The following is a 24,967-nucleotide window of genomic DNA, read 5'->3' as shown; positions in this document are numbered from 1 at the left end:
CAAAGCACACTGCGGTAGTCTGATTACGTAACCACGTAATCCGGATTACTTGTAATGCGTTACTACCATTGGTTACTTTCTACCCAAGTAACCCAGCCCCCTGTATATTTGTGGCTATGTTCCAAATTGTCTTTATCGCAGTCGTTTATGATCCAATCTCAGGATATTATATTGAAGTGGCACCTGGGTTCATTACTCCCCCTTTTTCTAGAAGGGATACATATTTTGTCAAAGATGACTTTTCGCTGTAATTTTAAGATAATTAAGGCAGCAGGTTAGTAGAAGAGTTAGGGTTAGCTAAAAATCACACTTAAAATAAAAAATAAAAACTGTATCCCATGTAGGCATGACCCAATAGTCTGTCCCCAATGACATTTCAAAGCGGTGATGGGCAACTCCAGTCCTCAGGGGCCTGACTGGTGTCACTCTTTTGCCCCAGCCCCAACTAACACACCTGACGCCAATAGTCAACTAATCATGATCTTCACTTTAGAATGCAATTAGTTTAACCAGCTGTGTTTGCTAGGAATGGGGGAAAAGTGTGACACCACTCCGGCCCCTGAGGACTGGAGTGGCCCATCCCTGTTTTAAAGGAACTGAATGGCAGTAATCTGACCAAATATACCCTTAAAAAGATTGCAGTTTTGAAACTGCAGTAAAAGTGCAGTAACTGCAGTCGACTGTGGTATTTTGGACGCAGTAATTGTAGAACAGTGCACAGAGAACAAATTGTAATCGTAAATTGTCGCTACCTACAGAGTTAGGTGATATACAGTGCATTCGGAAAGTATTCAGACATCTTCCCTTTTTCCACATTTTGTTATGTTACAGCCTTATTCTAAAATTGATTAAATAAAATAAAATCTTCAATCTACACACAATACCCCATAGTGACAAAGTGAAAACAGGTTTTTAGAAATGTTTGCAAAAAAAAACAACGGAAATACCTTATTTACATACGTATTCAGACCCTTTGCGATGAGACTTGAAATTGAGCTCAGGTGCATCCTGTTTCCATTGATTATCGTTGGGATGTTTCTACAACTTGATTGGAGTCCACCTGTGGTAAATTCAATTGATTGGACATGATTTGGAAAGGCACACACCTGTCTATATAAGGTCCCAAAGTTGACAGTGCATGTCAGAGCAAAAACCAAGCCAAGAGGTCGAAGGAATTGTCTGTAGAGCGCCGAGACAGGATTGTGTCGAGGCACAGATCTGGGGAAGGGTACCAAAAGATTTCTGCAGCATTGAAGGTCCCCAAGAACACAGTGGCCTCCATCATTCTTAAATGGAAGAAGTTTGGAACCACCAAGACTCTTCCTAGAGTTGGCTGCCTGGCCAAACTGAGCAATTGGGGGAGAATGGCTTTAGTCAGGGAGGTGACCAAGAACCCGATGGTCATTCTGACCGAGCTCCAGAGTTCCTCTGTGGAGATGGGAGAACGTTCCAGAAAGACAACCATCTCTGCAGCACTCCACCAATCAGGCCTTTATGGTAGAGTGGCCAGACGGAAGCCACTCCTCAGTAAAAGGCACACGACAGCCCACTTGGAGTTTGCCAAAAGGCACCTAAAGGATTCTGACCATGAGAAACAAGATTCTCTGGTCTGATGAAACCAAGATTGAACTCTTTGGCCTGAATGCCAAGCATCACGTCTGGTGGAAACCTGGCACCATCCCTATGGTGAAGCATCGTGGTGGCAGCATCATGCTGTGGGGATGTTTTTCAGCGGTAGGGACTGGGAGACTAGTCAGGATCGAGGGAAAGATGAACGGAGGAATGTGCAGAGATATCCTTGATGAAAACCTGCTCAGGACCTCAGACTGGGGCGACGGTTCACCTTCCAACAGGACAACGACCCTAAGCACACAGCCAAGGCAACGCAGGAGTGGCTTCGGGACAAGTCTCTATATGTCCTTGAGTGGCCAAGCCAGAGCCCGTACTTGAACCCCATCGAACATCACTGGAAAGACCTGAAAATAGCTGTGCAGCGACGCTCCCCATCAACCTGACAGAGCTTGAGAGGATCTGCAGAGAAGAATGGGAGGAACTCCCCAAATACAGGTGTGCCAAGCTTGTAGCGTCATACCCAAGAAGACTCAAGGCTGTAATCGCTGCCAAAGGTTCTTCAACAAAGTACAGAGTAAAGGGCCTGAATACTTATGTAAATGTGATATTTTCGTTTTATTTTAATACATTTGCAAACATTTCTAAACCTGTTTTTGCTTTATCATTATGGGGTGTTGTGTGTAGATTGAGGAAAAAAACAACAATTTCATCCATTTTTAGAATAAGGCTGTAACGTAACAATGTGGAAAAAGTCAAGGGGTCTGAATACTTTCCGAATGCACTGTATAATGGCAATTTCTTGATACCTACAGAGCAGGTGATAGTTATTGCTATGTAGACCTATCATGAATTAAAGTAGCAAGCAGTGTTGCCGGGGTTCAGCTGTGTGCCCACTGTGCCACCATCAGGACAAATTGGACATATTGCACTAGGATAAGCTACTTCTGTGCTGTTTACCACACTTGCCAAATATCAGAACTCAACATTGAACAAGTCATGCTATATTATACTTTTGAAAATGGTCCAAAATACCTCAATGATGTTGGCTACTTTAAACATCTTCTTGACCGCTGGACCAATTGGCACCAAATTTGGTATATATCATCTATGTCCCCATTTATTTAAACGCAACATTTTCCAGGATTTTAGCTCAAGCTATATGGCCACTATGAGCTTGCATGAATGGTTTTTCATGTCCAACAGCACCAGCATGCGGCATAACTGAACCACACATTACAGGTTAGCCAGACTCATATCCCTGAGCATGTGTGCCAAACTTCATCACTGAATCAAACAGATTAAGGTATATAAACATGTGCCTGTTATAGCGCCACTGTGTGGTCGATGTGCTTGAATATGTTGAGTCTTCAGTGTTTGGAACATGTGTACCAAGTTTTGTTACAATATGAATATCCGTGACTGATTTATATGCAGTTATGCGTAAGCCCACGCCCATGTGAATGCTTATTGGTCAATGTTGTTTTAGGTACTAGTCTGGAAAATGTTGCGTTGGGAGAACTTTGTCCATAGATGCCACATATGAAGTTACGTACAGATTGGTCATTCGGTGCCAGAGGAGTAGCGTTTTAAGTATTTTTCACAAAATTCAAAATGGTGGAAAATCCATCATGTCAGACATGGGTCCTTGAGGCAAATTTGTTCGTTGTGAGGAGAGGGACCTATGTACCGAATTTCATGACTAAGTCAAAGAAGTGATGGGCGTGCCTTTTCAAAGTTGGCATGTTAAATCGATTGTTATAGCACCACCATGTGGCCTATTGGCAAGATATTGCAGGGGAGGGTGTGGCCCTTGGACCTTTACCATTATACCAGGTTGCATCCTCCTAGGCTTTATCATCTCACAGGAATTTGTATTTTAATTTGGCCTTACGGAAGTAGAGGAATAATAATTAATGCTGCAAGCAGTGTTACCAGGGTTCAGCTGTGCGTCCACTGTGCCACCATCAGGAAAATGTTTACGAATTTCCCTATGACGAGTTACTTCTGTACTATTTACCATGCTTGACAAATATCAGAACTCAAAATCAAACTGATTATGCAATATAATATGCTTTTGAGATATTTTGGAACATTTTCAATGATGTTGAGGACCGCTGGACCGATCAGCACCACATTTGGTACATAGCATCTACAGTATGTACCCATGTTTTTAAACGCAACATTTTCCAGGACTCTAGCTCGAACAATATGGCCACTTTGAGACAAATTGTTTTTCCTGTCCATCTGTGCCACCATGCGGCCAAACTAAACAATACTTTAGAGGTTAGCTAGATGCATATCCCTGAGCATGTGTGCCAAATTTCATCACTCAGTCAAACAGATCAAGTGATATAAAAATGTGCCAGTTATAGCGCCACGGTGTGGTTGATCTGAATGTGCTTACATAGGTTGAGTCTTGACAGTGCTTGGAACATGTGTTACAAATTTTGTTACAATACGACTATCCGTGTCTAATTTACATGCATTTATGTGCCAGGTCACGCCAATCTGAATGTTTATTGGTAAATAGCAGCCATGTTGTTTTAGGTATAGTCTGGAAAATGTTGCGTTGAGAGATCTTGGCCAATACATGACATTTATCAAGTTACGTGTAGACTGGTCATTCGGTGCCCAAGGAGTAGCATTTTAAGTGTTTTTCACAAAATTCAAAATGGCAGAAGATCCATCATGGCAGACGTTATGGGTCCTTGAGGAAAATGTGTTTCTTGTGAGGAGAGAGACCTGTGTACCGAATTTCATGACTCTAGGTCACATGTTGCGAGGGGCGTGAGCTTCCAAAGTTTGCATTTTCAATCGCTTGTTATAGCACCACCATCTGGCCAATTGGCATGGGATTGCATGAGATGGTGTTGCCCACGGGACTTTACCATCATGTTAAGTTGCACCTTTGTAGGCATTACCATCTCACGGAAATATGCATTATAATAATGAACCGGAATAATAAAAATAGGTCTTCAGCAGCCTATGCTTGCTGAACCCCTAATAATAATAATAAACGCAAACAAATACAATAGGGTTTCACCAGCTTGGCTGCTGAACCCCTAACTAGGGAAGCGTGACTGACTAGTTGTGACAGCACACCACACTTGAGCCACAGGAGTCCGGCGAAGACATGCTTGTGTGCTCGCCAAAGCCTCCATCTGTTTGTGCGCAACTGTTAGCCCTATGAGGACTATCCGTTATTCACTATGCTTATGCTCTCCCGACTTGCCAATGCCCTGCCACCGTGCCAACTCTGGTGGCGAGAGCTATATTTACAAACAGCTGTCAGGATTCTGGTTCAATGAAGAACACAAGGGAAGAGTGAATATTGATACTCTGTAGCCAAATGTAACATGCAATGTAACATGCATGAATTTTTTTTTATAATAATCTTATTCACATTGTACCTCTAAAGAGCTAATGTATATATTCATTTTAATATGACTTGTTTAAATCTTCATAAGAGGTATGCACACTGCAAAACACATACAGGCAAATGGGAAATATAATCCATCACAGGACAAACAGGTTAAACAAAGCAGGAAACCATGGGGGCTGGCCAGATTAACAGGTAATCCAAATGTCAATCAAATGTTGCATTAAGGTCTTGCCATGTTTTAAGGGGCTACAGGATTTACTTTTCTTGTTACTTGAAAATGAAAAAGATACAAATTGATTGCACATTGCCATTTTTGTACCATACTGCACATCATCAACTCTGGTGTCTGAACAAAAATATTATCTCGATCCTCCATCCTACAGGACAAGTTACACACAGACTGGACACGGAATGAGACAATTCAAATACCCGTAGCTATCAATGTTCATTATGTCTTTCGGTTTCCCTCCATCCCTCATCTATAATTGTCTCTCTCAGACATGAAATCATATCTCTTTCTCAGTCGCACCCTTTTCCACCCAATCCCTATTTCTCTCCGTATTTTCCCTCTGTCCTCCTCTCCCTCCTGCTGACTGTCTCCCTATAGGGGAAAAACCAAGAAGCCGGAGAAGGTGGAATACTTCCAGCCGCCCATCAGGTTTCCCCTCTCCAGTTTGAGGTAGGTCTTGTCTCCTCTCTCCATGATCACCAGGCCTGCGTTGGTGGCTGCCTCCCGCGTCACATCCTGGTCCCCAGCGAAGGCTGAGATCATTGGCCACCCATTCACCATCAGACTAACCTGGAGAAGAACCCCAGAGTCTCAATGCCAAATAACTAACCGTATGTGAGATGTGTGGATGCTACATACGATGTATTTGTGGTGTGTATGTGTTTCTCACCTGGATAGTCTGTCTGTTATAGGCCTTCACTACATGGAAGTTGAAGCTGTAGACTCCCCTCCTGGGGGCTAGGAAGACACTGCTCTCCTGGTCAAAGTGATTGCCCACATTCACCAGGATCTAAGGTAAGAAGAGAAATGAAGAGAATGAATACAGGAGAATAAGAGAGATGGGGAGTGGTGGTAAGGTATAAAAATCTAGAATTCATCAATGATCAATCAGAGAAATCAATCAACAGCCAAAGGGAATTACTTAATCAGAAAGCATGAGTCAACTTCACCTGTTGATGTACTACTTTATATGGTCAATGTTTCTTTGCGTTTGTTCACCTGGTCGAAGTAGATGATCATGGTGCGGTTGCTCATGTCTGTGGGCTCATGGTTGGTCTGGCGGGTGGCAGAGAAGGCCACCCGGCCGGTGCCTGAGCGTACTGACATGCCAAGGGCATTTCCCGCTGGCTCAGAGTTGGGAGTGGAGTCACAGATCACCAAACACTTGCCTTCCAGGACGATAGGCTCTGTGTCATTCTGGGCCTGGGACCGTAGAGGCCCCCATAGGAGCAGCAGCCCTAGCAGCACTGTGGGCTCGAAGTTGGATGGACGAACCACCCTGGGATACATGCTTTTAATTGGCTATGTTTTGAATGTAAATATGTGATTGATTCTGTTATGGAGGAATGTTACTTAGAGACATAGATACACATGCTCAGGCAAAAGAGGTGTAAGACTTTTAAATCACTCGATATTCTGTCCTTTGCTTACTCTGGCCCTAAATGTTGTTGATGTTGTGTCTGATTTTCAGCAGGATCGTTAGGGTCCTCAATTGGTTGAACTTGGTCGAACACCCTGGTCTAAGACAGCATTCTCTTATCCCACCTCCTAGCGTAGACCCTATGTAGGAATTCTCCCAGTAATAAAGACATAGGTGAGTCAACAGGTATGACTGACAACCAGGAGGTTTTTGGGGTTATTAGTGTTCAGCAGCAGGAGCCAAGTTAAGAACACATACCCTCTATCTGTCTGTCCTTCTCTCCCTTGATCACCCTCAATGCTATCGGTCTGTCCTTCTCTCCCTCGATCTCTCTCACTCTGTTCTCACGGATGTCTCTCCTGTGGATTCTGTGCTTGTTTGGAACTGTGGCAGTAGAGGGCAGGATGGCAAGGACAAATAGACGTTTGGGTGTGTTCCAATCTACTTCATCATTGTACAAGACCTGAGAGAGAGAATGAGGGAGGGAGGGAGGGAGGGAGGGAGGGATAAATGGAGAAAGGTAAAGATAGGGCACCTGTGAGGAATCTTGGCATTGGCTACCAGAGAAGCTGATGAAGAGGAGAATATTGTTAGTGAGGGGATGAGGTAGCATTCTGTACCGGTGTCAGGGGAGGATGTACAATCCAGCAGGGAGTGAGAAAGAAAGACGGAGTGGGGGAGCAACTCCACTGAGAGACCATCTGTCTTTCACATGCGCTCTCTCCCTCCTGACGTTCCACAACATGCCCCCCTCCTCCCCTCACCCACCATGTTCTCACTTAGTGTCTCTGTCCTTCTCTTTTATTTACTCACTTAATTCCTTAAATATATGGTTACTGTATATCACACAGAGAAGATGGCACTTCATCCTCTATTGATAATATAAATACAGGTAAATGCCAAAATATAGGAAACACTTGAGTAAATGAGGGATACAAAGTATATTGAAAGCAGGTGCTTCCACACAGGTGTGGAATTAACATCCCATCATGCTTAGGGTCATGTATAAAAATGCTGGGCAGGCCCAGTTGCCCATTATTTTGTCTACCATGGCTAGAAGAAGAGATCTCAAGTGACTTTGAAAGAGGGGTGATTGTTGGGGCACTTTTGGCAGGAGCTTTAGTGACGAAGACTGCTTAACTTGCTGATGTTTCACGATATGCCTTGGCCGTCTCAGTCACCAGATCTTATGGGAGATTCTTATGGGAGATTCTTATGGGAGATTCTGGTGCGGCCCCTGAGACAGCTTTTTCCATCACCATCAACAAAACACCAAATTATGGAATTTCTTGTGGAATAATGGTATCGCATCCCTCCAACACTTGTAGAATCTATGTCAGGGCGCATTGAAGCCGTTCTAGCAGCGCGTGGTGGCCCGACGCCCTATTAAGAAACTAAATAGGTGTTTCCTTTATTTTGGCAGTTACCTATAGAACAACATTTTAGACTTTAACATGTGTTTATAATGTGATTTTCTCTTTCCTTCTAAAATAATCTCTACAATCTCGTCAATTCAAGTGTAAAAAGACACTGACTCATCTCTGATGATCACACTCTATGACATTAGTGATTACCCTGTCATAAACAACCTTCTAAAACTATGACATTAGTGATTACCCTGTCATAAACAACCTTCTAAAACTATGACATTAGTGATTACCCTGTCATAAACAACCTTCTAAAACTACGCCATTAGTGATTACCCTGTTATAAACAACCCTTTAAAACCACCATACACTCGCTTTTCAAACACCCATGCACTCCCTCACACGGACCCAACATGGTTTGTTTTATAGAGTTGGTCCCCAATATTTAATAAACAGTCAGAAGATGAACTGTCTTCCTGAATGATCTGAGATTTTAACACAAGCAATGTAGGGATTTGCAAAACTAGGCATTTATTCACTGAGTACTGTAATACAATCCTGGAGTCTAGGTTTAAGTGAATAAAAAAAGAGTTGAGGATATCACCTGTTTCAGTTTGAAAGGTGTCCTCCTTGCTTTCCATATCAGTTGAAGTCAGTCATTGGTCCTTAGAGATGAAGTGATAGCAACACATTCCTCGTAACCTCTCTCTTCTCTGTTCTCACTTTCTACAGTATCAGACACCTCTCTTTGAAACAGGCATCTTAATGGCTATGCCAGAGGACCCACTGCGTTCTCTCTCTCTCTCTCTCTCTCTCTCGCTCGCTCGCTCCCTCTCTCTCTCTCTCTCGCTCGCTCGCTCCCTCTCTCTCTCTCGCTCTCACTCATTTTTTCTCTAACAATGAAAAGTGGCAGTGAAAGTATTGCATCTGTAATGTTTTAATGTCGAAGGTCATTTTGTGACATTGTTCAGTCTGACACGATCTATGACATTGATTTATAGACTATAAATCTACCTTGAGAATCTTCAAGTGAATCCCTTTCAATATAATGGCCTGTGTACACAGAGTGTACAAAACATTAGGAACACCTGCTCTTTCTATGACATAGACTGACCAGGTGAATCTAAGTGAAGGCTATGATCCCTTATTGCTGTCACTTCAATCAGTGTAGATGAAGGGGAGGAGACAGGATAAAGAAGGATTTTTAAGCCTTGAGACAATTGAGACATGGATTGTGTATGTGTGCCATTCAAAGGGTGAATGGGCAATACACAATATTTAAGTGCCTTTGAACAGGGTATGGTAGTAGGTGCCAGGCGCACCGGTTTGTGTGTCAAGAACTGCAGCGCTGCTGGGTTTTTCACACTCAACAGTTTCCCGTGTGTATCAAAAATGGTCCACCACCCAAAGGACATCCAGCCAACTTGACACAACTGTGGGAAGCATTGGAGTCAACATGGGCCAGCATCCCTGTGGAAGGCTTTCGACACCTTGTAGAGTCCATGCCCGATGAATTGAGGGCAAAAGGGGGTGCAATTCAATATTAGGAAGGTGTTCCTGATGTTTTGTACACTCAGTGTAATTTAACTTTTGTGAAAGCTTCTAATGCCTGATGATTTTGTCATCTATATTACAATATGGTTCAGTCCACATACCTTCCACCTTTTCTTAACTTACCTACATCATTTATGGTATTTAGCTTGGTACATAGAACCTATATTGATTATTGTATGCATAAAAAATAGTCTAAACAAACTCATAAAAGGGAATGGGACCCCATAGCTATGTTACATCACAATAATCTAGAACTATCCACTGATTGTGTACTTTTCTAATTCTTTCAGAATATTGTCCTGTAGTTTGGATGTATTTGATCAAAAAACCCTCTCCCTTGGGTCCAAGTTGCTTGGGTCTTTCAAATTCCCCTAAACTGTTACAAAAGTAGGACATACACATCCATTCCTTACCGATTCAAAGTCATTGTTCACAGTATTTCAAGTCCTGAGCTCTGTAAGAATGTAGTCTTACAATTCTTCATGCTCACACAAGCTCTATTGTTCATAGTCCAATCCCTTATGAGATCCCGGGCGATGTTCCAGAAGGAAACCTCCCACAAAGTCTCCATCCTTGTGCCCCACCCCGAAGGTGTCCCAGCTATAGAAATATAATGTTCATTATCTGGTCCCTGATGATCCCTCACACCCTCACTATGGAGATTCTGCTGTGGAGCTCGGCCTTGTAGAGGCCAAAGCCTAGGCAAACAGGCTGGTTGAAGGAGGTGCTGAAGGTGTGCAGGTGGGTCAGGGTGTTGGAAGGCCCCACCTCGGAGAAGGTGATGGTGCCTGCGCCATAATCCAGGGCCACGCCCACACGGTTGCCTGACATCCGGCTGGAAAGGCGGGTCTTCCTGCGGTTGTGCCAGGCGGCCAGCTTCCTGTCGTGCTGCTGCGTCAGGCTCCAAGACATCTGCAAGTCAAAACCTCATCCATCATCTAGCAGTCAATAGAGAAACCAACCAATCTCCCTTGTGATGTCAGTTTAAATAGACCAATTTAAGTCAGTCATCGATCAGTTTACAAAGAAATACCAAAAGGCTAGGCTAACACCAGCAATAAATCAACTAATATCTAATACTACTCTTATTACCACAACTGTTACTATTATTAAAGACCATATGTAGAAGAGGAAGAAGAGTGATGATAATGTACCTTGTTATTTCCAAAGGCAGTGCCCTCCTTCCCCTTCCGCCCGATGCTCCGGTAGGACACCGCAATGTCCCAGAAGCCCTCTGCCTCCAGCTCCCAGTAATGGGTTCCTGAGGAGAAGGTCTGGACGGTCAGGACTTGAGCCCAGTGGTCGAAGCGGTCAGGGTGAGTGGCACATGGAAGGCGCTGTTTGACCCGCATGGCTGACCGCAGGCCGTCCGAAATGCTCAGGAGAGGATGGGCAGAGTTAGTGTCCAGAGTCAATGGACTTGTTACTATGGAAACAGAGAAACAGACATATGAAGCACAGACTGAGACATGAAGCACAGAGAGGGAAACAAGTATATGAATGAATAAACAGCCTGAATTCCTCCCATCTCAAATATAAGGGTTGAAGATTTGGCCTGTGCACTCACAGAGCTCTCTCTTGAGTTCGGTGAGACAGCGCAGTGTCTCGGTGATGAACTCTCGGTACTTGCTCTCGATATCCTCCACAATGTACTTCCTGTCCAGGCTGAGGGAGTCAGGAGTGAACAGGGGACAATTCAGGTCCGCAAGCAGCCTGTTAAGCAGAGCACAGCAGGTAGCAGGTTAGACAAAATACACACAATATCATACTAATGAATGACTATTCTTTATTTACCTTGAGTCATCAGATTGAAATGCCTGTGGACAGAACAAAAGAAAAGTAGTCAAGGAATGTTATAAGACTTAAAATCCACTGCTATTCACTGTTATAAGACAATAACACAAAACTGTTAAAGGGATAGTTTGGGATTTTGACAATGAAGACCTTTATCTCTCCAGAGTCTCCGGGGTTAGTAGATAAAGGGACTCATTGTCAAAATCCCAAACTATCCCTTTAATAAAGTTAATCAAATCTACTATCTCAAGAAAATAGACATTAATTGACGGCTAACGAATTAAAGCAGAAAGCCTTTAATGCCATCGTACAAATCCTGCACAAATGGCACTGTGAATCTCCCCCAGATGGACAGGGAGGTAAACAGATTAGTTGAAATCCTCCGTTATGTAGTGTACAACAGATGCTGTCTCGTAAATAAATACAGTAGGTGGTTAAAACATTGCAGTACAGTACAAAGGTGAATGTTCAGATTCAGAATGATTACCTGTGACGTACTGTATGTCATCCGATGGTTTGAGATGATGGCTTTGATCTTTTTGGTTTGTTTGACGTTACTCAAAGGTTGTGTCTAACGCCCAGAGATTAACTACCTGAAATGGTTACTGTGAGGTTGGATATGTATTGCCATATTACAAAACGGAGGTACCGACTCTGGCGTGGTCACTAATGATCCCATGGAACTTGTCCCAAAAGTAGGGGTGTTGACTCCACTAGCCTGGCTGAATTACCAAACTGGCTCCTCTTACTACCATGGTCCCCTTATCATCCCCAAATTCCAATTGGCTCCTTCAAACCCTCTCCCCTCTCTAGTCATCTTGGTACCTGGTAAAAGGGTTAATAATAAACATCTCACCCATATGAGCAGGAAGGGGTCTGTCTCCTCCAGCAGGGAGCCCAGGTAGTGGTGGATGTCCTGGGTCTGGCTCAGGTCCTCTCTCACCCTGCTGCAGATGTTCTGGAGGCGCTCCATGGCCTGCTGCCTCTCCCTCCTGGTGCTCTCCCTCAGGGCCAGCACCAGCCTCTCCACCTGCAGCTGCAGGGCTACACCCATACGCTCCACCTGGGAGTCATCTGCCAAAGACAAGTCCTGCAGGGGGACAACAACCACCACCACAGACTCTAAGGTCATAAGAAGACTCAACGTCAGGGCAGAATAGAAGGCCGGATAGACTAACATAAGCATGAACAGTAAATTGATGGACTGCTATAAGCATACAGTGTGTGGTTACTTACTGTCATAGTGCGGTCAGTGTTCTGGTGCTCTTGGAGGATCTGTTCACCTTTATTCAGCTTTTCATCTGCTTTCTGGAGAAGGCTCTGGAGGATGACCTGTGGAAACACACACACGGATTTAGAACTGTTATAGCCACACTATAACACAAGCAGTAAGGAACTACAGGTCGTTAACTGACCTTCAGGTCCTCCTCCACCTTCCTCAGTCCTTTAACCCGGTGCTGTGCATGGCCACCCTCCAACAGACAGTCTGCACACACGTACACCCGCTCGTCTGCACAGTAGTAGCGGAACATCTCCTCATGGGCGGGACACCTGCGGTGGGACAGGTCTCCCAGAGGTTCCACTAGCAGGTGTGTCTTGAAGGCGGGCCGCTCCAGGTGGGGCTTCAGGTGCTCTGCACACAGAGACACCTCACAGCGCAGACAGGTCTTCACCGCCACGGCATTCCCAGACTGGTCCCCGTCCCCCACAGGGGGGCAGCAGTCACACGCCACCACCCCCTGTTCCTCCTGGCACTGTGCGCAGGTGAAGCGACCCCTGACCCCCGCCTCCCCGTGGCCCCAGGCATCTCGCACACATGCTGGGCAGAAGCTGTGGCCGCAAGGCAGGGGCTGGGCCTGGCTGAAGACATCGCGGCACACCGAACAGGTCAACTCCTCCTCCAGGGACGCCATGACAACCGTTTTGTCAACAGGAACACAAAAAGGGAAAAGGCACCTTTGCACACAAAAACATCACAATAATGTCAAAACTTGTGTCAAGTTGTCAAAATAATGAGCAGTTGAGATCATCTTAATTCCCAACATCTTATTTTCAAGCCACAGTTCTTAGAAGCCACATGATGACCGTTGTAAGCTGTGAGTCCTGGGGTCAGGTAGGTTTACAGTACACTCTTAGAAAAAAAGGTGCTATCTAGAACCTTAATTAAAGTGTTCTTTGGCTGTCCCCATACTCAAGCATTTATAATACAAAATAACCAAAGAAACAAACAAAACCCAGAACAAAACACAAAAGGGTTCAACCTGGAACCAAAAAGGGTTCTCCTATGGGGACAGCCAAAGAACCCCTTTGGAACCCTTTTTTCTAAGAGTGTTCACTCATAGTTCACGCCAAAGTCACTTATGTAAAAACTAATACTAGGAATTAGGTATTAAGAACAGGGCCTGTTCAGTCCATGTAAAGTCCTCTACAACGGCCCAACTGCTCTCTTTATCTGCCTACTAATCAACCATTAAGTCTGTTTATAAGGTCTTCGGCAATTGTCCTCTTATTAGAACACCTCAAGATCTTCCCATTGTCTTTGGTGGCAGACAGGACTGTTTATTCTGTAGCGAACTAGTATAACCCGCATCACTGAGTTTATTCTCGTCCTATGGAGTTGTAACACTGACCTGAAGCTCATCCCAATCCCTGTCTGTTGCAATGGAGGGATCAAGGGATCATCCTCCCTGCCCGCCTGTTTGCCTAATAAATCAGACTGAGATACCAATTCTTCGTATACAGTCTGAAACAAACCACTGCAAAAACATGGAAAGTTTCCTTACAAGCCAGAATGTTGAATACAATTACATTTGAACTTACTCTACTGGTTGTCTGTGCGGTTGGTCCTTCAGTGGGTCATTTTTTTGGACAAAATATCCACAGGAAAGTATTATTTACCCGACTTTTTAGAGTGCTGGTTCTGGCATTGAAATGTATATCGTCTGGCACATGCTTAAAACCATGTAAACACCTGCAAGACTTTGGTTAGTATGCATGCATGTACTTTCGTCTTGTGCACGTGCCTTAGGTCATGAGCAAACACATCTTCATTGCCACACACAGAGACCCGCATTTTGAAGTAGGTTTAATAATACTTCCTGTGGATATTTTGTATTAAATATCGACCCACTGTCTCTCCGAGTCAGGGAGGAGTTTCACCCAACGCAATGGATAATCGGCAGAGTAAGTTCAAATATAATTGTATTCAACATTCGTGACAGACAAGGGACGTTGAAGTTTTTTCCTACGTATATGTGTGTGGCTATCTACACACAATGGAAGGCATCGCTCTAATCGGAACTACCGGCCTGCCTGCCTATATGATCCTCCTATCCGGTTTACAACTGTCCTATACACATTCTGATGAAACTCTCTTCTTTCTTTCTTTCTTTCTTCTGATTGTTCAAACGTCCACTATAAAGTATAGATTCCCCCTACCTGTTTGTGTCCCAGGGCTGTCAGAGTGTGGCCATCGTTGGGTGCTGTCCTGTCATTGTGTGTAGAAGCCGGCTAATCCCAATGTCTGTTTAAGCAGAGGGACTGACCTCAGAGAGCACATGACCTACTCAGCGCGCAAGGGTGCATCTCAAGACTCTATGGAGGCTTCCTCTCCTCATCTAATTTCCTTCATCTGCAGCGCTATGAGGTAAGTGGAGGAGTGAAAGCAACTCTCCAGTAGTAGGCAATCACTATATTCCCACTGGGCACAACACGTCAGTAAACGTGGAGAATTGGGTGTTATTTGGTAGATACATTGATCAAGCCTATTTTCACCCACTCAAAAAGACAGCCAAAAGTTTGTTGAATTCCCAATGTGTTATCATTATGCTTTCAACCATCTAAAAGCACAACCAAATTCCAATGGAAAATCAATGTCAGATAAAAAAAATAAAAAAAAGTAACCAAAATGTGTTATCACTGCACTTTCAACCATTTAAAAGCACAAAAAAGTTCAAATGGGAATGTATTGTATTGTTGTGCTTTTAAATGGTTGAAAGTGCAGTGATAACACATTTAGGTGACATTTCTTTTTATCTGGCATAGATTTTCCATTGGAATTTGGTTATATCACAACCTAATGTTTTATCACTATGCTTCATCTAATAGCACAACCAAATACCTGATTTGCAATTGAGATTACATTAAAGTACATGGTGCAAGTGATCAAAGACGTTTTGAGATTCTGTGCAGATTATTATAGCAATTGTGAAGATTTCCAGACCTGCGACCCTGAACATGCCCACATTCTATGATTACATAAGAAGACATGTATTGTTACATTAAGCTCAAAATGTGGCAATGGATGTGTTACTAATTTTTAGAAAGAAGAATTCAGGACAAGACATTTCTGAGATCTGGGATGTGAAAACTTTTATGCTCAATATCTCAGAACTATGCTTTGCACAGATTGAACCTCATAGTCCCAAGGTCACGATAAAATGTGTTAATGGGCTATTTACAGTATTGCAAAAGTGATATTGAATTGTGTTTGGTTGTCAACCAAATATCAACATTTGAAGGAGATGTTTCTGCTGCTTGGATAGCTCCATCTGTGCCGCTGAGTCTGGCTTTATTTCCAGTTTGTTTACAAAATAATAATGTATATGTTGGATTCATGTCTCAATTTCAACCAAAAATCTAAGTTAAAGAATAGGACTAAATAAAATCAAACTTTAAATGCACTTTAAATATAGTTTGATTTGATTTAATCCTATTCATTAATTTAGATTTTGGGTTGAAATGGAGACGTGAATCCAACATATTTATTATTAACTTGTAGATTCCATTTGAAATCAACCAAAGCCTGAAACCCTAAGCCTATATGTATAGTCTATTTTTAGTTGAATACTGGGCTGAATTTTAACAATAGCTGTTGATGACTTCCCAAATGCTATATAAGCTTAAATAGCATCATTGATGATACAATATATGATTGATAAAGTATGATTACATTTCATTTGCTCTGTTGAACCTACCCTTTGGAATTGCTTTGATAGCAACAGTGAATCTACATTATTAATAATAATAATAATAATATGCCATTTAGCAGACGCTTTTATCCAAAGCGACTTACAGTCATGTGCGCATACATTTTTACGTATGGGTGGTCCCGGGGATCGAACCCACTACCCTGGCGTTACAAGCGCCATGCTCTACCAATTGAGCTACAGAGATTTCTCAACAATCATTATCACGATAGCGCATTGGTTATAGTCAGTGACAAATATCACAGCTAAGCTGGGCTGGGCTTGGTTAAAACCCTGGATGGGAAGGGATCGCTGTAGATAGATCAACTCTCCAGTAGGAGGTGCTGCCCAGACTATTGTTTTTTTCTTATAGTGGATATTACGTTGAAGATCCAACATTGTTTCAAAGGTACAAATTCAACATATTTTATACAAGGTTTGTCTATGTTGAAAATTGGTTACCATGATGACATAATCCTGTGGTTGAAATTCTACCCTCAAAATCCAATGTATTTTCCATGTAGATTCCTTGTCAAAATATGTTGAAAAATTATGTTGAAACAATGTTGATTTAACCAGTTTGTGCTCTACAACTACAGATGTAGGATCTTAATTTGAGCCAGTTTGCTACAGCAGGAAAACAATCCTGCAGCAACAGGAAATGAGAATTATTATGTGGATTATAATTTATGGACATTTTTGTAGGGGTTGATACGTTTTTGGTCATGGAAAATCAAGTCTGAAATTTAAAAGACGAAATTACAAACTTCAGAAGCCTTTTTAAACTTCCAATACACTACAAATGTTACATTTCCCTGCTGTGTTTCAAAGCTCACTATTCAGCCTTTGTGGCCACAATGTGACATGGTTGACAACAGTAGGGGTGAGCATGCAGTCTTTATAAACACTTTGTTATTTGCATATGCTCATCGTCTATGTTTTTATGGCACCTGCTTTATGGCATCATTATATATGTTATCATTTTGTCAGGCTAACCAGAGTCAATTGGTGTCATTGTTTTACAGTACGCACAAAATGGATATAAACAAATACGTCTAACCTGATAGCCTATTATTGACTGAGTGAGATTGGTAGGAAGAGAAACACCAGAACAGCAGACAGAGTGATGTCAGCCCCCTGACTTATTTCCCGAGCACTGACCTTAAATGGCAAACATGGTTTGCATGTTTCTATGTGATAACAACAGCAGGGTAAGTACTGGAATGGTTCTGCCCAGGATGTGGATAAGTCTTCATAACTAAATGTTGTCGAGACAGACAGGACACAACGTGACTAGTATTGACAGACGCAGAGAGACAAGGTAAGCACATAACTATGTAAAACAGAGTGAAACATCTAGGGATTATATAGGGAGGAGTTTCACCATTTTAGATGAGAGACTTTTTCCAGTAAAGCAACAGATGAGCAAAAACAGTCATTGAAAAGTGTTGAATAATTTAGCCTTTTTGTACTAGCATTCTTTTCACTTCTTACAGGGAATTGTAGAGGGGTTGGGTAAGACATTCACCCTCTTCAATTTGCCCCAATAGATCATGCAGACAAAAGCTGATCAATGCTCCATCACCAAGTAAGGACTCTAACCTACGCATCTCAAATTACCAGGAAAGGACATATCTCTACTTTTTAGCAAAACAGTCAAGGCAAATACTACTCATCGGTAATCAGATGACTGCCGTTAACAACATCAGTGCCTTTCCATGTGGTCTGGATCCACCCTACTACACAAACATGATAGGTATCGTGGTGGACTGGATCATATTCCTCATAGGACTTCCTGCCGTCTGCCTGGCCTGTTATGCTCTGTTCAGTTTGGTCAAAGCCGGCCGAGTGGCTCCCGTCTACGTGATCAACCTGCTCATCTCAGACCTTCTCCAGATCACCATCACGCTGGTCTTCATTTTCAGTAGGTTCTTTGACACCACATGCCTGCCTTTCATGAAGGCCCGCTGCCTGTCAAGGATCTTTGTCCGCCTGGGCCTCTGCACCAGCCTGGGCTTCATGTTGTTGATCTCCCTGGAGAGGTACATAGTGGTGGCCTGTCCTCTGTGGTACCGCCTCCAACGCTCAGTCAAACACTCCACCCTGGTCTCTCTGAGCCTCTGGGCACTGGCACTGGTTTACGTTACCTTCGATTACATATTCTTGATCGACATGCGGTACTCACTGATGGTTTTCTCTGCCGTCTCCCTGTTGCCTGCCCCTTTCCTGTTGTTGCTGTTCTTGGTCACTCGGAGGGCCCTCTCCAGGAGTATGGCTCTCAGGGGGGCAGATAGGAGGAGGAGGATTCTGGGAGCTCTGGGTCTGGTCCTGGGCAGTTATACACTCCTCTTCCTCCCATACAGCATCAGGAACCTGTACTACTCCCTCAAGGCCCATGCCCCCTCAGTGTCAGACCCAGACAGGGACCTGTCCTCTGTGATCACCAGTGCCCTGTTGTACCTAAGCCCTCTCACTGACTGCTTCCTCTATATCTTCATGAGGAGGGACCTCAGAGACACTGTGGACGCCTTCCCCTGCTGCAGGAGGCTGCTCAGTGTGGGAGACGTTGACAGGAGCAGTAGACAGACTGATCAGGGAGACACACAGACTGGTCCAAGACTGGCCGTTTGATCGTGTCTGAGAACATTATTTTGTGGAATGAAAATGTCAACTGTTTCATTCATATAGCTGTCACAAGCTGGGCTAGAACTCCGGTCTCAGATGTGGAGAGCTGGGGGGTTCTACCCCTTAGCCACAGAGGAGGTATAGTTGGACCCAAATGAAACACCCAAGGCAATACTCCAGGCAAGTAGATTTAATGTAAAAACAAAGGTTCTTCGCACTTCAAAAATAGTCCAACAAAAGTTCTTCTCCGAAGGAGGTATATTAACAGAGGTAGAGTAACAAAACAGGAGGCAAAACAAAATAACTCCACGAGGGGAGAAAAACAAATTAAAGATAACTTAGAAAAGCTTACTTGGAAAGACACGGTGGGACAAAGCAGGAGACACATAGCCAGGACTCAAAAACCAAGTGAGAAACAAGGGGAAAACACACAGCTAAAATGCTATAGGGGAAACAAGGCACAGGTGACCTGGATCAAGCTAATAAGGACACACGAGGAAGAACTAAGGCAGAGGGGAACACAGATGACCTCTAGAGGCCCGGAGACAAACAGGAGGCAGGAAGCTGACAGTACCCCCTCCTCTAGGAACGACTCCTGACGTTCCTTCCAGAACACCCTGGCCTCAGGGTGCGAAAATCTCGGATCAAACCTGGGTCCAGGATGTCCCTGGCTGGAACCCAGGAGCGCTCCTCTGGCCCGTAGCCCTCCCAGTCCACCAGATACTGCAGAGAGTTCTGGACCCTCCGGGAGTCCAGTATCCGGCGGACTGTGTAGGCTGGCTGGCCGTCAATGATCCTGGGAGGTGGCGGGGGTCTGCGTGGGGGGGCAAAGGGAGAAGACAAGACAGGTTTAAGTAGTGAAACATGGAAAGTGGGGTTAATTCTAAGGGAGCGAGGGAGAACCAAACGATAAGAAACAGGGTTAACTTTTCTAGCTATGCGGAAAGGGCCGATGTATCTCTGGGAAAGCTTCTTGGATTCGACCCGGAGGGGCAGGTTCTTAGTGGCCAACCAAACTCTCTGACCAGCTCGGAAACTAGGGGCCGTCCGGCGGTGGCGATTAGCCTGACTTTGGTATCTCTGGGAGGTCCGAAGGAGGGTACGCCTGGCCTTCTTCCAGGTCCGCCTACAGCGTTGGACAAAGCGCTGGGCCGAGGGAACACCAACTTGCGCCTCTTCCTCTGGAAATAATGGAGGGTTGTAACCGAACTGGCATTCGAAGGGGGACAATCCGGTGGCTGAGGACTGGAGGGTGTTGTGGGCATATTCAGCCCAAATGATATAGGTGGCCCAAGACGTGGGATTACTGGCCGCCATACACCGCAGGGTGGTCTCCAGATCCTGATTAATCCGTTCCGTTTGGCCATTAGACTCTGGATGGAACCCCGACGATAGGCTGGCTGTGGCCCCAATAAGCCTGCAGAAGGCCCCCCAAAACCGGGACGAGAATTGGGGACCTCGGTCGGAGACCACGTCCAGGGGAATACCAAATATCCGGAAGACATGGTTCATGAGGAGCTCGGCAGTCTCCTTAGCCGAGGGCAGCTTGGGCAGGGGAATAAACCGAGCAGCCTTAGAGAACCGGTCTACCACCACTAGGATGACGGTGTTGCCCTGGGATGGAGGAAGTCCCGTAACAAAGTCCAGAGAAAGGTGTGACCATGGCCTTCGAGGAATAGGTAAGGGATGGAGCAGTCCCTGGGGTCGCTGGCGTGTCGACTTTCCCTGGTTGCACACAGGGCAGGCCTCAACATAGACCTGCACGTCCTTCTTGATGGACGGCCACCAAAACCGCCGTCGGAGGAATTCCAGTGTGCGAGCACTGCCTGGATGGCATGTCAAGGGCGACTCATGACCCCACTGCAAGACGCGGGCCCGAACAGAGAGAGGAACGTACAGGCGACCGGCAGGACCACCGCCTGGATCGGGCTCATGGACAAGGGCTTCTCGTACCCCTCTTTCTAGTTCCCACTGAAGAGGTGCGACGATCCTAGACCTCGGAATAATCGATGCCAAGGGCTTCTCTTGTACCTCGGGAGAATAGGCTCGAGACAGGGCATCCGGCTTGACGTTCTTGGTGCCAGGTCGGTAAGACAGGAGGAACTGGAATCGATTAAAGAAAAGGGACCATCGTGCTTGCCGAGGGTTCATCCGCTTAGCCTGTTGGAGATATTCCAGGTTCTTGTGGTCTGTGAGAACCTGGAAAGGGTGCTGAGCCCCCTCAAGCCAATGGCGCCACTCTTCCAAGGCCAGTTTTACCGCAAGCAACTCTCGATCCCCCACGTGGTAGTTGCGCTCGGCCTCAGACAGGCGGCGAGACATGAAGGCACAAGGGTGTAATCTCCCATCCTCACCCCTCTGTGACAGGACGGCTCCCACCCCCACCTCTGAGGCGTCCACCTCCACCACGAAAGGTCTTTCTGGGTCAGGGATCACCAGAATCGGAGCAGAAGTGAAGCGGCGCTTGAGATCCTCGAAGGCCCCTGCTGCTTCCGGACCCCAGTGAATCTTGGTCCCTCCTCCCTTGGTAAGCGTCGTCAAGGGGGCTACCACCGAGCTGAAATTCTTGATGAACTTCCGATAGAAGTTAGAAAAGCCAATGAACCGTTGAACCTCCTTGACCGTGGCAGGTGTGGGCCAGCAGTGGACCGCTTTGACCTTCTTGGGATCCATCTCTAGGTGCCCGGGAGTGACAATAAACCCGAGAAACTGAGTCTGAGAAACATGAAATTCACACTTCTCAGGTTTAACGTAGAGGTGATTGTCAAGGAGCCTCTGGAGAACCCTGCTAACATGCCCCTCATGCTCCTTCAGTGACCTCGAGAAGATGAGGATATCGTCCAGGTACACGAAGACGAACAGATTAAGCATATCCCGGAGAACATCATTAATCAGGGCTTGGAATACTGCGGGAGCATTGGTGAGCCCGAACGGCATCACCCGATATTCATAGTGCCCCGTGGGCGTGTTGAACGCCGTCTTCCATTCGTCTCCTTGCCGGATCCGCACGAGATGGTAAGCATTGCGGAGATCCAGTTTAGTAAAAATGGAAGCCCCTTGAAGCAGCTCAAAAGCAGTGGCCATGAGAGGAAGGGGGTATCGATTCCGAACCGTGATCTTGTTGAGTCCCCGGTAATCAATACAAGGCCTAAGACCCCCGTCTTTCTTTTCAACAAAAAAAAAGCCCGCCCCAGCCGGGGAAGTAGAGGCATAGATGAGGCCGGCTGCCAAGGACTCCTTAATGTAGGTGTCCATAGCTGCGTGCTCGGGGGAGGACAAGGAAAAGATCCGACCTCTAGGAGGGCAGCACCCAGGGAGTAGCTCAATGGCACAGTCATACGTGCGATGAGGCGGTAAGGAAGTAGCCCGGGCCTTGCTGAACACTGCCTTGAACCGATGGTAAACACTGGGGACTCGGGAGACGTCAACAGACTCTTGAAACTGGGTACTAGGGGCTGAGGGACTCTGAAGCATGCAGGTGAGTTGGCAAGTGGGACCCCAGCTTAGAATGGTGCCCGTAGGCCAGTCGATCTGGGGATTATGTCTGCATAGCCAAGGGTGACCCAGGATAATAGGATACTCGGGAGAGTCAATGAGATAGAAGGTCTCCTCCTGCTGGTGTTGAGAGATGGTAAGTCGCAGGGACTGAGTCGCCTCTGTAACCTTTCCTGGTTCCAGAGGTCTGCCATCTAAGGCTGTAACTGCCTGGGGTTGAGGAAGTAGTTGGGTAGGGATCTTAAGTTCCTTAGCCAAGGTTACATCCAGGAAATCACCTGCGGCACCGGAATCGATCATAGCCTGGACCCGATGCTGGTGGCCCTCCCAGGACAGAATGGCTGGAATAGCCAGGACAGCGTTAGTAGGAGGAGCTCTAATTCTCCCCATCACAGCCCTCCTGTAGCTGGGCGGGGACAGGCGTTTCCCGAAAGCTCGGGGCAAGTGGAGCGGAAGTGGCCGGCAACCCCGCAGTAGAGGCACCGACGCTCCCTCATGCGACGTTCCCTTTCGTTGGGAGAAAGCCTGGAACGGCCTAACTGCATGCTCTCCGGGGAATCCTGGAGCAGTTCAGGAGCCGGGGAAGCTCTGAATGACGGAGTCCAAACAGGAGAAACAGAGCTGCTCAGAGGAACTTGGGACTGAGACATCTGGCGGCGAGCCGTTCTCCGCTCTCTTAGACGATTGTCCAGGCGGATGGCCAAGGCTATGAGGGACTCGAGATCTCCAGCTGGTTCTCGGGTGGCTAACTCATCTTGAAGGGGCTCAGATAACCCTCCCTGAAAACAGACCCTCAGCGCTTCATCATTCCATCCGCTCCTTGCTGCTATGGTCCGGAAATCAATGGCAAAATCTGCCGTGCTTCGGGAGCCCTGACGGAGAGACAGTAGGCGCTTGGAAGCCTCCCGCCCACTGACAGGATGATCGAACACCCGCTTGAACTCTTCTACAAATGCAGCGTGGGAGTCACAACAGGCCTCCTGGGACTGCCACACCGCAGAGGCCCAGGCGAGCGCCTTGTCTGAAAGAAGGGTAATGATGTAGGCAATCTTGGAACGGTCTGTGGGAAAACTTGAGGGTTGGAGCTCGAAGGTGAGGGAGCATTGGGTGAGGAAACCCTGGCAAGAGCTGGGATCCCCAGCAAAGGGCTTGGGAGGTGGTAGTCGGGGCTCCGCCACTAGAGAAGGCCTGTCGTCACTGGGGGGTGACCTGGGGGAAGGGAGAGAACCAGGGAGGCGTTCAAAGAGCTGGCGGAGGGAACTCATCATTTCGGCCAGGAGTTGAGAATGACTAGCCATCAGCTCTTCTTGTCGGCTGAGAACGGCTTCATGGCGCTGGAAAGAAGCCTCATGTCGAGTGATCACCGCCAACAGGTCCTGGGAACTGAGTGTTTCTGGGTCCATGATTGACTTGGTTTTTCTGTCACAAGCTGGGCTAGAACTCCGGTCTCAGATGTGGAGAGCTGGGGGGTTCTACCCCTTAGCCACAGAGGAGGTATAGTTGGACCCAAATGAAACACCCAAGGCAATACTCCAGGCAAGTAGATTTAATGTAAAAACAAAGGTTCTTCGCACTTCAAAAATAGTCCAACAAAAGTTCTTCTCCGAAGGAGGTATATTAACAGAGGTAGAGTAACAAAACAGGAGGCAAAACAAAATAACTCCACGAGGGGAGAAAAACAAATTAAAGATAACTTAGAAAAGCTTACTTGGAAAGACACGGTGGGACAAAGCAGGAGACACATAGCCAGGACTCAAAAACCAAGTGAGAAACAAGGGGAAAACACACAGCTAAAATGCTCTAGGGGAAACAAGGCACAGGTGACCTGGATCAAGCTAATAAGGACACACGAGGAAGAACTAAGGCAGAGGGGAACACAGATGACCTCTAGAGGCCCGGAGACAAACAGGAGGCAGGAAGCTGACAATAGCTTTCTGCTATGGTGCCTTCCTATCCTCTCATGTTTGTGTGGTTAATTTATTTTGTATTTCTATGTGGGCACCAAGTTCTACAGTACGAGGGAGCTGTCTCTTAGCACTGCGCCACCTTATGCAGAGAATTTTTTTTATTTCATATTGCTTTGCAACTTTGCTAAAATATTGACATTTATTTTGTATCACAAAAAAAATAAAGATTTACATTTACTGTCATCTTGTTATTAGAGTGTTTATCCGAAACGTTAGTATACAATATGCCACATGGAACCTACCTACAGTGGGGGAAAAAAGTATTTAGTCAGCCACCAATTGTGCAAGTTCTCCCACTTAAAAAGATGAGAGAGGCCTGTAATTTTCATCATAGGTACACGTCAACTATGACAGACAAATTGAGGAAAAAAAATCCTGAAAATCACATTGTAGGATTTTTTATGAATTTATTTGCAAATTATGGTGGAAAATAAGTATTTGGTCACCTACAAACAAGCAAGATTTCTGGCTCTCACAGACATGTAACTTCTTCTTTAAGAGGCTCCTCTGTCCTCCACTCGTTACCTGTATTAATGGCACCTGTTTGAACTTGTTATCAGTATAAAATACACCTGTCCACAACCTCAAACAGTCA

At 45.5% G+C, this 24,967-nt stretch overlaps 2 protein-coding genes across 2 annotated transcripts; both read right to left on the bottom strand.

Annotated features, from left to right (window-relative positions):
* Window positions 1-5,555: 5,555 nt before the first annotated feature.
* Window positions 5,556-6,473, bottom strand: LOC311099059 (cerebellin-1-like; the record flags this gene model as incomplete). Its single annotated transcript, XM_084139673.1, has 3 exons — window positions 5,556-5,753; window positions 5,854-5,973; window positions 6,183-6,473. The coding sequence occupies 3 exons, from the start codon at window positions 6,471-6,473 to the stop codon at window positions 5,556-5,558; spliced, it is 609 nt and encodes a 202-aa protein (XP_083995799.1).
* A 2,006-nt stretch (window positions 6,474-8,479) lies between these two features.
* On the bottom strand, window positions 8,480-14,853 carry LOC311099057 (E3 ubiquitin/ISG15 ligase TRIM25-like). Its single transcript, XM_084139671.1, has 8 exons — window positions 14,757-14,853; window positions 12,734-13,274; window positions 12,555-12,650; window positions 12,175-12,408; window positions 11,319-11,341; window positions 11,092-11,237; window positions 10,679-10,950; window positions 8,480-10,436 (listed from the first exon to the last, which is right to left on the bottom strand). The coding sequence occupies exons 2-8, from the start codon at window positions 13,229-13,231 to the stop codon at window positions 10,167-10,169; spliced, it is 1,539 nt and encodes a 512-aa protein (XP_083995797.1). The 5' UTR covers window positions 13,232-13,274; window positions 14,757-14,853; the 3' UTR covers window positions 8,480-10,166.
* Between the last annotated feature and the right edge of the window lie 10,114 nt (window positions 14,854-24,967).

This window comes from Coregonus lavaretus, assembly GCF_964263955.1.
Source record: "Coregonus lavaretus genome assembly, chromosome: 23".
Classification (NCBI taxonomy): Eukaryota; Metazoa; Chordata; class Actinopteri; order Salmoniformes; family Salmonidae; genus Coregonus; species Coregonus lavaretus.
This window is presented reverse-complemented; position numbering and strand designations above follow the sequence as displayed.